The sequence below is a fragment of the Chionomys nivalis genome, chromosome 11 (assembly GCF_950005125.1).
Source record: "Chionomys nivalis chromosome 11, mChiNiv1.1, whole genome shotgun sequence".
NCBI lineage: Eukaryota > Metazoa > Chordata > Mammalia > Rodentia > Cricetidae > Chionomys > Chionomys nivalis.
In genome coordinates, this window is record NC_080096.1 from 79230404 (window position 1) to 79248249 (window position 17846).

Genomic DNA, 17846 nt, shown 5'->3' on the forward strand with positions numbered 1-17846 from the left:
CCTATTACAGGGGCTTCTCTTTAACTCTTGGAATAAAGTGAAGAACCCCTTAACATAACACTTAACTTTGTTTTGCAATCCCTTGCTTATTGGTACCTTTCACATTAATGAAGCTAAACGCCTAGAAGGCTAGTGTTCAGCGCCTGATAGACAATGGTAAATAAAGGCCTCGTGAATGACTAGAAGACTGAATCACACGTGGTACCCAATCCCCTCACTTTCGGGGGAAGAGCACTGAGGTTCTGGGAGGAGAACCCTTTAGCAGGTACGGAGATGTACCAAATACAAGATTAGGGATGGATCTCGTGGTTCTTCTGATGTACTACAGAGCATGCATTCTCTGTTTAGTTTTGGTTTTTGGTTTTATTTCTTGAGACAGGGTTACTCTGTAGCTTTGCAGTTTGTCCTGGAATATACCTAAAATGCACTACTGTTGTCTGACAGAGCATTTAATGCCTTGAGAGAAGTTGTGATTCTAGGTTTCCTGAGAGTTCCATTGTGCTGAGAATTTTCTTTAGAAAGACTTACTGAAATTCAATTGCTTGCTTCATTCTCCCAGTTAGATTAGCTTACTTAATGCCACTGAGCTCAAGGAAAGTTTCAAGAGGCTGCTGGACCCAGGCATGATCTTCAGAGCTATCTACCTGTTCTTCAGTTATAGCAGGGGGGCTGAAGTGCACAGACGGAGCTCCAGCTACACAGATACATAGAAACGGCAGTACTAGAATACTGCTACTCAAATCCAGCCCACCAATTCTGGGCTCGCAAATGTTGTGCCCCTCTTTATCTCACTCTGACTACAAAGCACTTGATGTTTTCTTTTTCTTTCTTTCTCTTGTTTCCCCCTAATCTAACATTGAATCACAGCAATTGCATTCTTTTGGAGGCTGTGTGTGTAAGATCATTCCAGTCTCTGCCTCACACACACACTCCAGTGTGGGACTGGCCAAGAGAAAATCTAATGAAAACCAAAGAAGAGGAAGAGTCATGGACATTTACATTTTTGCAGTTCTCAAGACTGCATCACGTTCTTGCAAGACTATTATCTCCTTATTATTTTCTGCCAGCCCTGGGAGAATGGACAGAGTCCCAGCCATTCTGGTCTGAGGACAGAGCTTAGGCTCCTCAGCGAGGAGAGCTGGACCACAATGCACGCTGGTTTGTGAGTCAAATTTCATGATTCCAAATTCAGCACCTCAAAAGTGATGTGTGAAGTTCCTGTCCCAACAGTCACAACCAAAGCCATCTCGACCTGCCTTCGTGGTTCTCAGTGTCTCCAAGAGTAGACTGAACAAATTTTGTCTACTTCTTTTGCTAGTGCCCAGTGTGAGATTAAATTCCTCCCTTTCCACATCAGTAATTGGTCTGGCAGCTGGTATTTTTTTTTCTTTTCTCTTCATCTATTTGTTTTTATAAAAATCAAGAATTTGAGCTGCATAACCAAGTCAAGTTTATCCTGTCTACCCTCAGGGTGGATGGAAAATCACAGAGAAATATGTAACTCTATGAGATCAATGTCACCTGATTTCATGAATTCGTTTCTTACCAAGGAGCTCCTTTAAGAAAGCCAGGCTTGAGCTATGCAATAAGAAAGAAGGCTTCACTTTTTTTTTTATCTGAAGTCAGGAAAACACTGAATACAAGATTATAACAAGTGGGAGAATTTACAAGGAAGAGCCATGATGCATGAGCATCTTTAGAAGAGGAATTCTTAGTGGGGTTTAAACTGGTGGTCTCTATAAAACTACAGAGTCTCTTTTTCTTTTCTCATAACGGCTATTAATGTGCTGTGAGGCCACTGACCTGTTGAAATCTATAGGAATTTGTAGAACTAAACATACAGACATGCCACTTTATCCCACATGCTCCCCCAACACAACAGGTGCAGACATTTGCGTAGTCATGAGTTATCGCTGGTGTATTAAGACCCATCACCCATATCCCTAGAGTAGTAACTAATTCTCTCTCCAACTTATAATGCTGAATAACAACTGGACTTGACTGTCTAATCGTCAACCACACCTGAGAAGAACCAATACAGTTGTTACTACAACTGTGATTGACAGGAATTTCTTCCTACATGTTACTGTGAAAGACTCGGGTGAGCAGAGTTTTAAAATATTATCTCAAAATTCTATGAATAAATTTATTTTATGTTTTGGAGGAGAAGTTTTATACAGGTGTTCAGAGCTAACCTTGAACTCACTATGCAGCCTAGGATGGCCTTAAATGACTGGTCAGCCTGCTTATGTATCCTGAGTGTTGGGCATATAGACAAGAACTGTAAAGTCTAGCTTGAAGTAGTTTCTTTCTTTGACTTTATAGTTAACAATAATAAAAACTCAAGGAACTCTCTGAAAGGACTAAATGAAACAAATATTTAAAAGTGCTAAACATGGTACCTTGTACTTAGCCATTAAATATAAATGCATTAACACATGTGCATTGTTTGATATTTTTTACAAGTATATTTTGGTTGTGAGCCTAGCCTTTAATGGATGATCCATCTCCCCAGTCCTATTGTATGATGTTCTAACATTCAGTCAGCAAAGCTGTCTTTCCCCCATGGAACACACAAGAACCAGCTGTATACCTTCTCTGAGTATCTTTTCAAAATTAGGAAACCATTTATCTTGTGGGGTCACCAGGATTTCATTATACAGAGAAGAGTTTAATATAGGCAATCTTTAGAAGATTTAAATGTTAGTAGAAATAAGCAGATTATTTTGTCTGTAATGATTCACTAAAAATTACATAGGGTAAATAATATTGTATGAAACAAAAATGTTGTGGCTATGGGTATTAGCTGTTTAAAAGAGAAACTCAGTATAATGTGAGTAGAAATGGGGTCTGTGGTTTCAGTTCTGGTTATAAGTAAATAAGGCCTGTATATTTAACAGTCCTCTGAGCCGAACGACTCTTTGTATATGATTCTTAGATATCTCTAACATGGTAGACTAAAGAGCAAGTGTTAATCTATCTTGCTCCCTCATAACAAGCTCAATTAAAATATATTTCTTCCTTTGTTTCAGAAAATGAGACATTGTTCATTTTGCAGTTAATCCAGACATTCAAGAGTCACTCATCAGTCTTCATGTAACTTGGTACTAGTCTGAAAGTCTAGATGTCCGTACCTTCAATATATATTTCAGTGATTTGGTCCCTTGTTTGGTCTTTAAAGGACTCTGCCACACTTTCTTCATCTTTTATTCACCAAGAGCACTGCCATGGAACAACTCAACTGACCTATTGTGTTGAGTCCCTTTATTTGCAGTGAATAAATCCAAACTTTTTAACATAAACCTTGAACCCCTTCATAATCTTACCCCTGTTTATCTGTTGCTATATGTATATTACCCATTTAAAGGTGGGGCTATTCTATTGTGACCTCCCACAAAAAGATTCCTCAGTTTGTAACCATAATTTGGTGTACTTACATTGAGTTTACTTGAGTTCTCCCATAAGATTGTAAGATTTGGGACTGTACTGCCATCACAAAGATGGGCATGTTGTAGTCATTTCTTTATACTTTTAGATAAATTTTATTTGTGCGTCTCTATGTGGGCACTCTAGTGCCACTGCATATGTGTGGAGGTCAGAGGTAACTTGTAGGAGCTGGTTCTCTTCTTCTATCATGTGTCTTTTAGAAACTGAACTCTAGTCAGGCTTTTTGCCAGGCATCCTTACCTGCTGATCCAGCTCACCAACCCAGTGGTCAGATCTCAAAGCTTTGTGCCCTATCACTTAATTTTTGTTTGTCTGTTTCCCAACTTGTAAAAGAATGTTTGTAAAGAAACACTTTCGTTAAAACCTAGTACTGCAGCTGACTGACTCAAAAATTCAGATTAGTGATTCATCATCAGACAGGGTCCCTTTATGTTGTCATCATCATGAGGGGGGCATTCAGTATTAGACACATCCAGTATTTCTAACTTCTCATCCTGAAGATTCATCAATTCTGCTGAGCCCCTTTGCTTATTCTGATATTCTCAGAAGTCATTTTTCATTCTGAGAGGTATTTGGCTGAGAACTAGTAAGCAGAAGTCGTAGGTGGATGAGGCCCAGCTACCAGATACAGAGTAAAACACTACTCACAATGCTTAGTTTGAGCTAAGAACAATGATACTAATTCTGGGATTGGAGAGAGACCTCTCAACCCTCATACTCTGTGCCACTTGCAAGCGTGGTCAAAATCCTGTAGGGCAAATATGGGAGAAGGTCGAGTCCAGGAAGAGGTCCAGCCCAAATCCTGCATGTCAGCAATGGATTACTGGAAACCTTGTTGGTCTGACAATGTCTATGCCTCCTTAATACTCCTCTTCTTCATTTACTTAATGTTAAAAAAATAGTGATTCTTCCTATCCCCCTCCACTCTCTTTTTTTCTTATTATGTTGCTTTTGGAATTAAGAGTAAACTATTTTTATCCACTTTCTCCATCCATCAAGATACTACTTTGTAATTTTTTTCAGAAACCAAATAACTTATGGTCTGTAGCTTTGCCAGGCAGGTGCAGCTCTTGGGAGGGGGGCAGGAAAATAGATAAAAGCTGCATCTCGAGTTCTGTTAGTTCTAGAAGCTTAAATTAATGACTGTCTCTCTGAGTTTTGAATTCCTCATCTAAAAATGAGATGAGCTAGGACTTTATTGATAGACTTACAAAAAGTACTAGGTGTCTGTGAGGTGTTTACTACATTGTGGTAATAATGCCAGTACTGATACCGGGAAACGCGGGAGTTCATAAGTACATGGGAGGGCGATTACCACAGTGACTAAATTTAGGTTCTACTGAGGACAGCAAGAAGATTGGCTCTTGCTACCTATTTTATCTTCAGAACATGGCCTGGTTCCCAGCAAAGGGAGTGCAATAAAGAAGTGTTTGATAAATATATCAATTCATAAATGATGACTCAGAGTAACCACTTCATGAGTATACATTTCCTCTTGACTTCCTGTTTTACCTTTATCCCAACTTCTGATGGAAATGAAGGAAGATTGGCATTAAAACTCCTATTTAATAGAGGGGATGCTGGAGATCCGAAGAGATGAAAGATAAGTGCTATCTTAAAGATATTAATGCAAAAAACTCAGAACGAGAACAAGACTATCTAGGAAATATTTGAAAAGATGTTCATTCAAGAATGACATGTCATTGAAAAGTCATGTTAAATGCATGAAGTGGGCAAAGACAAACAACTTTCAATGAATCAAAGAGTAAACACTGGCTGTGGAATTACAAAGTTGTTAAAAAGATCAAATGAGGGAGGGAGCACTATGGTTTGCCCTCTCAGAATGCTATAGGGAATGTCTAGTAAAATGGAAAAGGTCCATAGTTTATGGTCTAGCAAGTCCATTTATCAGTATTGACCCTAGAGAAAAACTTGCATGCTTGTGTTTACACAGAAATTCATAAGAACAAGCACTGTAGCAGATTCACTGAAGAAAGAACATAGAAAAAAATACAGACTCTGTTATTTGCTTGCTTATATGTAATAAAAAATATAGGTGAAACAAAATAGCCTCTGATATTAATAAGGTCTGACTAAGTAACCTGAATCTATTTGTTTTATGATACATTAGATGACGGTTTAAATAAAGAACAAAGTGATAACAACTGTAGGAAAATGGGTAGAACTTGAAAAATCACATTGAGCAAGGTAACCCAGATTCAGGACATACTACAATTCCTCCTCTGAAAAACAGTAAGAAAGGGAGACAGACAGACATGGAAGTTGAACGAGAGCTAGTTGAGGGGCAGAAGAAAGATAAGTTAATGGAGAGAAACAGAAGGACAAATACAGATGGCTTTCTTTCATATCTGGAATCTATATTTAAATATATGCATGGATGGCTTGTTATGGAGAGAGAAGTAGGTATAGTAGCAGTTGGGAAACCAAGAGTGGGTAATAGGGTGAATATGAGAAAATCATAATACTATATAAATATTAAACTGTCATAACAAACCAATTCTTTGTGTAACAATTTAAAATTTAATAATAAAAAATAGATTTATGCATTAGATAGATGATTCAGAATGCAATTATTTCTACTACAAGGCTTTACATTGGGTCTGTTATTAAGCGTGTACACCCACGAGCTTCCTTGCACGTGTCCATTCATCATTCATTCATTCATTCATTCATTCACACATGCATTCGTTTCTTCATTCATGTTTTTACTCATTCATCACTGCTCACTGGATGCAAAATGGTTTCAAACATATGAGCCTTGGAAAACTTCAGTGATCAAATTTTGCATGTATTTTGGTTCTATGGAGATTTAAGTCCAGAAGACCTTCCTTTCCTCTCAAACCAGGCTAATACCACTTCTGGGCTTTCCTATAATCTTTCTTTGCTCCTCATGGTTTTTCTTCAAGCATGACTGTGCCCCTAGTTCCTCTCTGTGCCCTTTTAAAACTGGGGAAATGGAGTGAATGATTGATCAGAGCTATATCTAGTCTAAACATACTGCATGGCACAGAGCAGACACTGAATAATATGTTAAATGAGACATCTGAAAACGATTATGCTGGATTTTGATGATTTAGTGGATGAATGAATGAAAATGAATAAGTATAGACTAATTATCTTTTGTTTTACATCTAATAATAACTTGTGAGTGAGTACATACCTTGTTTGTCTTTCTGGGTCTAGGTTGCCTCACTTGAAATGGTTTCTAGTTCCATCCATTTGCCTGAAAATTTTAAGTATTCCATTGTGTAAATGTTCCACATTTTCGTTACCCATTCTTCAGTTGTGGGGTATATAGGTAGTTTTCAGATTCTGGCTATTACGAATGATGCTGCTATGAATATAATTTAGCAATTGGCCTTGTGGTATGAGTGTACATTCTTTGGGTATATGCCCAAGAGATGTATTGCTGAGTGTGGGGGTAGATAGTTTCCCAATTTTGTGAGAAACTGACATACTGATTTCAAAAGTGGCTGTATAAATTTGCATTCTCACCAACAATGGAGGAGTGTTCCCCTTACTCTGCATCCTCTCCAGCATAAGCTATCTTCAGTGTTTTTGATCTTAACCAATCTGATTGGTTTAAGACTATATCTTAGAGTACCCAGGAATCCACAAGGATGCTCCCAGCTATGACATTAAGAAATAATGGAGAGGGTGCCTGAATTCACCTTTCCCTACACTAAGACTGATAACTACCTTAATTGTCATCATAGAATCTTCATCCAGGAACTGATGGAAGCAGATGCAGAGATCCATAGCTAAGCACTGGGCTGAGCTCCTAGAGTCTAGTCAAAGAGAGGGGGGAAGTGATAATATGAGCAAAGGGGTCAAGACCATTATGAGGATACCTAAAGAAACAGTTGACCAGAGTTAGTGAGAGCTCACTGACTTCAGATTGACATTGGGAACCTTCATAGGACCAACGAGGCCCTCTGAATATGAGTAACAGTTGTGAGGCTGGGGTAGTCTGTGGTGCACTGGCAGTGGGACCAGGACTTATCCCTAGTGCTTGAACTGCATTTTTGAGCCATTTCTCTTTGGAGGGATACCTTACTCAGCCTAGATATAGTAGAAAGGGCCTTGGTCTTGTCTCAAAGTGATGTGTCAGACTTTGTTGACTCCTCATGGGAAGCCTTACCCTCTCTGAGGAGTGGATGGGGGTGGGGTGGGGGTAAGGAGGGCAGAGCAGAAAGAGGGTAGGGAGTGGGAACTGGGATTGGTATGTAAAATGAGAAAAGTTTGTTTGAAACAATTAATAAAAAGAAAAAGAATCAATATCACAACAAAGAATGGGTGAGTGGATGATTGGGGGATAAAGAGAAAGATCAACAAATAAATGGGGCTTCAGAAAAAAACCCCTGAAAGTCATGATTCAGCTGAAAAACCACCTAAACAGCCTACAGGAGCCACCTGGACCTTCAGGTGACCCTGAGTTAGGCTAAATGTTGGCTTAAGTTGGCATCACATGTCTGTTTTTACATGTCATGTGAGTATGTGTTTGTTTTTGTCTTTTTAAACTTTGTTTCAGTAGTCAACGAAAGCAAGGTCTTTCTTTCCTTCTCTATTCATTATTGTATTTCTAGCAACTGGAAAATACCTGGACTTAAGTAAAAACCATCAAAGTATTTACTGATAAAACAACTGATGGGAGGACAAAAGACTTCACACTGAGGAACATGGGTCCTGAGCGCTTGGAGTCCAAAGGAAGAGTTTGAGGTCTCATCTGTAGAATTCTGGAGTCAGAGTCACAATATCTACCTACAACTTAAGAATGAAATTTCTTTACACCGGAGTTATGCTAAGAATGTCAGGGAGGTAAGGAAAAATGGGCATATGTAGAGTTGGAAGCATGCAAATCTGAATATTAGAGAATTATAAATGTAATAATATATATTATAAATGAGATATACAAAGAATTGAGTTGGGAGATAAAGATGTGTGAAGATCTTTATGTTTCTGCATTTGAAAAGAATATGAAGAGAGAAGCACTAACCAAGAGAATGGCAGTTAACACTCAACAGAGTCACCACTTAATATGCCCCAGATCTGTCACTTGATAGCTGTGTGGACTTTGTCATCTGTCCAGCCTTGGTGTTTCAGGTCATTTTCTATAACCTGGGAAGGAGGGGATTGTTGTCACTACTAAGGTCATGGAGGTTATCTATGTGAACCTTTTAGTAAGTGTTTGACAAGTGCTTAATAAACACTTAGTAAGCTTAAGGTTCTTTGATTCTCCTTGAATGTTAACTTCCTTCTATTCCTCCATTCCAGATCCACTAAAAAATATTTACTGAGTGCCTACTTTGTGGTTGGAATGGTTCTGGGTGCTCAGAACACATCAACAAACAGACAGAAAAAAAGTAATGCAACATTTGAAGAACTCATATTCCAATTCTGAGTTTATATATCAATTTTTTAATCTTTTGGTGTCATCAAAACATCATTTACAGCATGTTGTGGAATAGGGTTTTTGTATACTGTGAAAATGTGCCTTCATCAAGATGCCTTTTGATTGATTTAATAAAAAGCTATATTCTGCCAATAGCTAGGTAGAAAGGTTAGGCAAGACTTCTGAGCAGAGAGAAAGAAGGGATGAATGAAGGTGTGTGAGAGACACACCAGAGGACACACGGAGGAAACAAGAGGTGCAAGATGGAAGAGAGGTGATAAAATATGAGACAAAACATAGCTTAATGTAAATGGTTAATTTAAGTTTTAAGAGTTAGTGGGATATGTCTAAGCTATAGGTCGAGCTTTCATAATTAATACTAAGTCTTTGTGTTGTTTTCTGTGAGCTCTCAGCCCAAACAAAAGTACATCTACAACAGCAGAAACATTGTTTCCCATAGAACCTGAGACCTTGGGAAACTAGCAACACCCCTTCATTTCTGAGCACAGAGTACAGCATCAAACAGACAGCTAGTGAAGATTTGAGTATTTGTTGACTGAATTGTTAGATGAATGAAACAGACAGATACCAAAATGAGTGAGCAGCTATTGCTGTTCCTCATTTAATACGTCACATTATTTATCCTCTCTCTCTCTCTCTCTCTCTCTCTCTCTCTCTCTCTCTCTCTCTATCATCTATCTATCTACTATCTTCAGTTAGTTTTATATAGAGTCTTCATTTTGGGGAAAATCTAAGGACTGTATGAAAGCCAATTAAATTGAAAAACTAATCTGTTCTTTTTTCCCATCCAGGGTCATAGAGAACGAGGAAATATGTATTCTTTGATACCAGCAGTAGGCCACAGGAGTTGATTGTTGGCTGGCAGCTTCTGCCTTGCAATCCCCTGTTCTACATCTTGTGTCTAGAAATTTGGACAAACCAGTGCACCCCTCAAGCTTTTAGACTGTCCCTTCTGATATGAGAGTATAAGGTAGAATGCCTAGGAGAAAAAGTTTGGAATTAGATCTGGGACTTGAACCCGACTATGAACCAGCCATTCAAGGTTGAATATGCCATTTCGACTTTACAGCTTGTGTTCTAAGCACTTAGAAGAAACTTAAAGAAGTGTGAACAGTTAATGGTTGGTATTGGTCACAGGTAACACATCTCAGTGAGGTTTTTTAAGCCAGTTGGAGTCTCGTAAGGACTAATTATCCTAAGCAACTCCTGTTGAATTCTTTTAGTGCAAAAAAGTATAAAACTCACTTTTCCTAACCTCTCTCTGTGTAGATTTGTCCATACAGAAAATCTTAATGTGCAGGTCCTTCATTTTATATTTTATTGGATTGGAAACCAAGAACCAAGAGGTGACATAATCTGCCTTGGTGTCACACATTGAGTTAATTAGTTATTAGCAAAGTTGATGCTGACCCTTTAATTCTGATAGTGTCAATTCTCATACAATGTAGTGTTTGGCTTAAGTAGGTGGAACCATTCCACATTTCTTTCTTGTCCTTGCCAAAAGTAATTAGTCTACCAGAAACTTCCATGGAGTAAGCATAGAGGGCTCTTTCCATCAATGTCATACCTTGGAAATCTATCTCTAGTGCAGATAACAGAAAGAATAAATATTTTTGTCAGGAGAAAAAAATGGAGACTAAGGTCAAAGGGAATCACGTAATGGGTTGAGTCAGGAGAAAAAAAGACCCCCCTTCCATCCCAAACAGTCTTTATACAGAATTTGTATAAAAGCCAATTTATGTAATATGGAAAAATTGAAAGCAGCAATCTCTCTGTCTCTCTCTGTCTCTCTCACACACATACACATATGCATGTGTACTATTTGTGGTAGGGTTCCATACTCAAATTACTGAGAAATAAAAGTGAGTTGAAGTGGTATGTGGACTTGAGGTGATGTGTTTTCCTTATATTTCTCAGTGATTCAGGATATATTCAGTTGAGAAAGCCCAGTCCAATCCAGTATTAGTCTCCAACAATAGGAGGGGCTGGAGAGGTGTCAGTGGTTAAGGGTGCTCACAGGCCTTTGAGGGTACCTGAGTGTCTGCCATTCATTCCCCTTCACCCGTATGGTAGCTCTCAACCCTCTCCATTTTCTGAGAGACCCAATGCGTTTCTCTGACCTCTGTGGGCACACATGTGGTACACATATGTTCATACAGCAAAGCATACACATAAAATAAAAATAAATACCTTTAAAAACCAGGCAAACAGGAAAGTTAATCAGTACCTGAGTCTGGCACTTGTCATATACAAGGGTCTATGAAGAAATGTTTCATTGTAAAATGGAAAAACCAAATAAAATAGAACAAGTGGTACATTAGAACTTTGAACTAACAATGATGCTTTTAGGTGTAAAGTGGCTCAGGAACCACTCTTTCTATCACAGAGACTCTGTGGGTATCCTCTCCTCAGCACTCAGGTGGAGGGCTTTCCTTGAAAGGGCAGTCTGAGTGGTCCTTGGCACCCTCAGGTCTCAGTACAGATGACTACACAGATTGCCTTCCTCTCATACTTGCAAATTGAAAGAATATCGTTGAGAGTGAAAGAAAACTTGGCGATTCCTAGGTCTTAGAGCTCACCAAGAGCAGTGGCAGTTAAACTTCAACCAGCAAGAGAATCACCTGGAGAGACCTTACATATGGGATTTCTGATTCAGTAAGCTGGCCAGGGCCTGAGAACCTGGCCTTTCTGGGTTCCCAAGCGAAGCTGATGTACTTGATCTGGGGCAGCATGCTAGGAGCTAAGACACTGCCTAAGAGCAGGAGGTCTGAAACTCCATGACATAGTATAATCACTTCATGAGATGCTTACAAGTCCTGATCTTCAGGCCTTACTATTAACTAATACCCAGGAGGGAGGTAGGAGAGGGAAAAGGTTAGAAGGAGGCCATTTAAAAGTACTTCATGATTTTGAAATGAGCAACCTAATTTAAGGACCATGATTTAAGTACAACCTCCCTCTTAGAGAATTGAGGCATTTAAAGACTAGAAAAAGTGACTCATACAAGATCTCAGAGTGAGTTAGTGACTTAGCAGAGAATAGAATCCGGGGTGCTTTTTCTTCTGTTTCATTTCCACCACTCCACGTTTATCAAACCCATGTCAGCTCTCACAGGCTCATAAATCAAAGCAAAAAACAAAAGTCATGTTTAAACTGAGGCTTTGAAGCATCTATTCTTGCTTTCCGCTATTGTTTTATAAAGAAATCTTAAATGGCTACAAATTTACAGAACTTTACCAGCCCAGACAAATGAGGAGATGGACAAGACAGGGTTATGGAATATTTTCATGGAAAGACTATGTACTTAAGTTTTAAGTACATTCTCAAACACAAACCAAGTGCTCCCACTGAGTCCTTAAACAGATGGTCTTCATCTCCCATTCAGTGCGGGGCGACATTTGGCCTGGAACGTGTGCATTCATCGCGGGCATTTAAAGGGAAGTGCTGGTAAAGTGTTTGAAAGTGGTCTGTCTCTTAAAACAATTAAAAGTTTCCTTCCAGTATTTGGATTTCATTAATGATTGGTTTAGTAAATATTTTTGAATACATAGAGTAGAGATAGTGTCTTATATCATCTTAGAACTGAATAAAGAGCCACACAAAAGTTGCAGCAACCATAGAATTTAGTATTTTCATCAGACAGAAGAAAAAGGAGTGCTCAAGAAGGGAAGCCAATTTACCTCATATTAGTGAGTGGGCTGACAGGGCTAAATATGAAGCATCTGCATCCTGGGCTATTGTTCTTTCCATTATTTAGAACATTCCTACCAGCATTTCTTGTACATAGGAAGTATTACATAAGGTTTGTTGTATGACTGCACAGACTCTTTATGCTCAAATTAGGCAGTTGAGTCTCCACCGTGATTTAAAGCCTAAAATAGAAGCTAGACAAATCTTTGACAGAACACTAGTTGGATCGACTGACTTGGGATTACATTCCAATCTCCCATCTCACCACTCTCTAAAAAAACATCTGAAAGCCTTCTTTTTCCTTCTATGCAAATTGGCAAAGACTGTAGGATTGTAATTATAGAATGGGCGACATGAATGAGTGACACTTTATTATAGACTTCTGTCCAGTAGACAGGATGCTATTTATGATTATCTTAAATATCGCCTAAGAGTTCATGTATCAAAGGTTCAGCTCTCATTGAAGCAGAGTGCAGAGGTGCGGGCATTTGAGAGGTAATTGGATCATGAAGGCTTTGATAACAAAAAGGAATTAATATATTCATGTATTCATAAACTTATTGAGCTCTGGAGAATGGATACTATGATGAAAGTGAATGACATAAACATCTCTGCTCTACTTTATGCTCTCTGTTGTGGTGTTCTGTTATGTCTCTAGCAATGGTGAGTAGAAACATGTCCAAGTAATAATATTCTAAAGTTTTGAAGCCAGAGACAACATAACCATCCCCTTGATTTGCCTCAATTCCTTCCCTTCCTTCCTTCCTTCCTTCCTTCCTTCCTTCCTTCCTTCCTTCCTTCCTTCCTTCCTTCCTTCCTTTTTGGTCATAACAACAGATAAGTTACACACATGCACACACCACCACCCCAACCACCATTGACCCCATCACAAGGTATATTTATTATAAGACATATATCTCAAGAATTAAAAGAAAATGCTAAAAAAAGTTCTTAAAAAGTAAGTGTTGGCATATATCGTGAGCATCTCCTCTTCATCTACAAAAGCAGTTATGGACACCTACAGTTGTAAGAGACTCGATGATCAAAGAAGTTAGGAGCTCTTTCCTACCTCAGGAAATAAAACAAACAGAAAGATGGTATCTAGAGGTATTCAAAGTCTAGACATATTTTATGTGACTGCCTAGGTGTGTACCCAAGTTCCAGTGAAGTTGTTATTATTTCACCATTTTTGTACACTGGAGAAGCAATCAGAATGTGCAAATCTACTTCAAGTTTATATAAAAAGAAATCATTAGCAATGTTCAGCTCTCTCCTTTTCATTAGTAATGAAAGACTTTTTCATTGTCATTCACATCCAAATCCCGTGTTTGCTGTTGGAAATACTAAATTCTGAAGAGATAAGTGAATTTCACAGAGAAGAAATATCTCTACTCCTGACCCCTTTATTATTCATGGCCCTTCCCATTGTACCAATTCTGCCTTATTAAAACAAATTCCTCACTCAACACTGGGATACAATCTCTAGAAGTAAATCTGACTGAGGTGAACTTTCTCCTTCTAGTCCAGGATTTTCTGACTTTCCCCACATCTCTCCACAGCCCATCCATTATATCAGCTCATGCTAGGAGAAGGCACTCACGTGTCCACGAATCTTCTGTTGAGGTGCAATAAGGAGGCTATGTCTTCCTGGAGAGGAGGGTCCCGGAGCACTTTATACTGTAGGGGTTTACACTCCAGACAGAGTGGGCTGTCTGAAGCGGAGGTCAGCATGGCTGCATCAATCTCCAGGTGTTCATCAAGAGTATAAATCTGGATGCCATATACCTCCTCACTCACTTCTCGGAGTCTGATGGTCAGTGGGATATCACAGAACACATTTTGAGGACCCAAAGAGATGTTCTTTCCACTGACAGTCAATAGTTTGATGTCATTGACAGCTCCACTCGAGTCCCAGTCAGTAGAGACAAAGGTCACCCAGATGGTCAGAGACTCGGGGACCAATGGGTACTGGAATTCCAGCTCAAGGTAGCAGCCTTGTGGCTCAGGACAAGCTGGAGGGACTGTGTGTGGATTGACTGCTGAGTTTGGACTCCAGGTTCTGACACTGGATTTACACGGCTGTTCCACATCTGGATGACCTATGGAGAAAGAGATGCAAATGAGTTCTCGCTTCATTCTAGTTTTCACAGTTTCCCCTAGACCCCAGAAAAGATCTGTGTGATGAGAACTTAGAGATAAAAGAGTGGATCTCAGAGTCTTGGAAAATCTGCTGTATATAGAGTTCTCAGCTCATCCTTAACCCTACAACACAGAGCCCAGATGAGTCACTTAAGTGAAGTTCAAATGTCTGAATACTGAGCTAATGCTCAACTTTCCTTCCTAAGCTTCCATTCAGAGGCTTTGATGCCTTGTATACAAATAAAGAAGAGATTCTTTCTATGAAGACTTTCTCTGTCCCGTGAGCTTGTTTAATTCTTAAACGGATTTATCTCTTAAACGAAACAATTAAGGTTCAAAAATAGAATGGACTGAACAAAAGTCTATATCATACAGTCCTTGTTAAATGCAGGGATCATTAAGATTAGAGTCCCACTGGTATCACTGATGTTGGTCCAACCTGTTTAGACTTACAGAAGCACCAGAAAATACCCATCAGAAGAGGAGAGCAAGACAGGCCTTTACTCTCAGACAGTCTCAGAGGAAACTAAACTGTGAATGACAGACCTCCAAATCAGACTTGAAACCATTTTATCTCTCGTCCTCCCTTCCCCTACATGAGGTCATTCCATACCACTGAGATTCTCTGAGTTCTGTCTGTTTTGACTAAAGGACAGTGGAGTGAAAGAAGAAAAAATGTGCTCTTGCTACTTTTCCTCAGAGAAAGGCTGCCTCATCTCCACAGATCTCAATCTGCTGCAACTTCTAAATTCTTCTCTCCTGAGGTCACATCTAGACCTGGAGGCCCTCTTCTGTGCAGCTGAGAAAAGTAATCATAACTCAGTGTGGTGATGAGTTCTATTTGCTTAAGTGAGAGAGAGAGAGAGACTGTTGGTGAAGACAAGAGAGAATTTCAAATTGTATTGTCAGCCATAGCCTCTTCCCCTAAGAATCACAGAGTGGGGGTGGTTATGCTGTTATTGTTGTTGGTGTGTGTATAGGGAGAGAGCATGTTGTGTATTTCTAAACCAAGAGAGGAAGAAAAGCAACCTTAGTCTGACAACACTTTGTGGTAATGTTACAGGCTTACAGGAATCACTATAACATAAGCATTAAAGATCTAGGTGTGTGTGTGTGTGTATGCATGGAGGGGTTATTACAGTGAAGATTTTTAATACTCTGTGCAGTATTATCTTTTCCCAAAGGGGAAGAAGTGAGATGCTACAAAATAGAGATGGCAAATGGGGGCATGGAAGATGCACAAAGACATTTTCATACATCACATGCTGGACCTAGAGATCATCATGACTAGGAGATTTCCTCCAATACACCTTGGTTAGTTTCATAATCTACTAACAGCTGCTGCTGTCTGGAAGCAAGGATTCATTTCAGGAGAAAGCACAGAGCCTCTTTACCTAGCTGAGATCTTCCTATTTACTCTACAATCTGCTGTATTTCTGACTCCCAAGTTTGGATTTGGAGGGCACACTCTTGTTCATTCTGCTTCCATTATCCAAGACAACAGTTTACAGGATATGAAGAACGTTGCCTAGTCAGCATTTAACTTAAACAACTTTTATCAAAATCTTATAAGAGAGTATCCCTGTCTCTCTTTTACAGATCTAGTTGACTCACTACTCACAGCCTTTAGTTAGCATGGTACCTGGTCTGCAGAGAATACACACAGTAGATATTTGATCAGTATTTGCTCAGCAAAAACATTTCTCCCTTGCAAATATGATATTTTTTAAAAGAAAATGGAATTTTAGAGTCTGCTATCCAGTGCTTGATGGCAGGTGAATATCCCACTCCCTCTATGTGCTTTCCCTGGAATTGGAAAGGGACAAAGTGATCTGTCTCCTGATATTGGGGAAAATGACTGTCAGTGGTAGGAAGCCACAGGAGAACAAAGATGACAAATATGTTTGGTTCATCATTCCTGTTTTCTTGTTTATCAGCAGAGGGACCAAATGCTTTCCAAAAGATAAGGTAAGTCTGATCAAAATATATTTTTTTTTTACCCATCACACTTGTTTAATTTTAGGAATACAGTAAAAATATGAGACATGTTCCTTCCTGTATTTTGAGCTGTTAACCCTGGAACATTGTTGGCACTGCCTCACTGCTTTGCTACAACATGATGGTGTCACCCTGTTCGCTGCCGAGTTGGCAATGATCAAAATTTTCAAATAAGTACAAGGAGCAGAAATTTTAGCAAAGTTTCTACTTGTCTTGTTATTAGAGACAGATGCTTATATATGAAAAAAAATGGACCACAAGGGTCACAAATTAACACTTATTACCAAGCAGGGCACCTCTTTCTAATAATACAAGACTTCATACACCAACCAGACTCTTTGTGTATATACTGCATAAAACACATTGCATGTCTTAGTGTTTTGTATCCTGGCAGCAAGTCTATAGTGGTGATTCTATTAAATACATCCTACAGAAGATAAAACCTAGCTTCAGATGGTTAAGCAATTGTCTTACAGTAATAGAACATTATCTGATATTGCTGGTCCAAGCCGTGTGACAGGCTTTGAAGCAATGATAGTTGAATTTAAATCTCAACTGTTCAACTTCTAAGGTAGTTGTAAAAAGGAAATGGGATGAGATCTTTAATAAATCTCACAAATATATTATTTCATGAGAAGGAATGAGGAGCTAGGAAAGAACGTCTTTGAGAAAGCAATACAAGCACAGGCAATGGTGGAGAAAGAACGTGAGCTAGTAAGACTTACAGCTTCACAAAAGAGTAGTAAGTGTTGACAACAGAGTAAACAGAATCCATATTAGGAAGTGTTTTGTATGTCACATTACAGGGCATGAACTGTACACTGAGACAGATAAAGAACACTTTGTAAATTTTAGGCAAGTGAATTACATAACATCTGTTGTTAAAAACCACTGTTTAGAGAATAGATGTTATCTTTTCATCAGTTATTCATCTGTCTATTCATCCATCTGTCCATCCATCCAGCTACTAATCCATCTTCCATCAACCCATCCATCCATCAATCTGTCCCTTCATCTGTCTGTTCTTCCTCTTTCCAAGCATCCATCCATCCATTCATCCATCCACCTACCAATCAGCTATCCATCCATTCATATGTCTATCCATGCATTGCAATAATAATTATAGAGTTCTGGGTAT

General features: G+C 39.0%; 1 protein-coding gene across 1 annotated transcript in view; it reads right to left on the reverse strand.

Moving 5' to 3' along the window:
* The window catches only part of Pappa (pappalysin 1), a 231453-nt gene that overhangs the window by 139457 nt on the left and 74150 nt on the right, over window positions 1-17846 (reverse strand). Inside the window, exon 7 of the mRNA XM_057784762.1 lies at window positions 14172-14670. Coding sequence (XP_057640745.1) covers window positions 14172-14670 — 499 coding nt within the window. The remainder of the gene's footprint in view (window positions 1-14171; window positions 14671-17846) is intronic.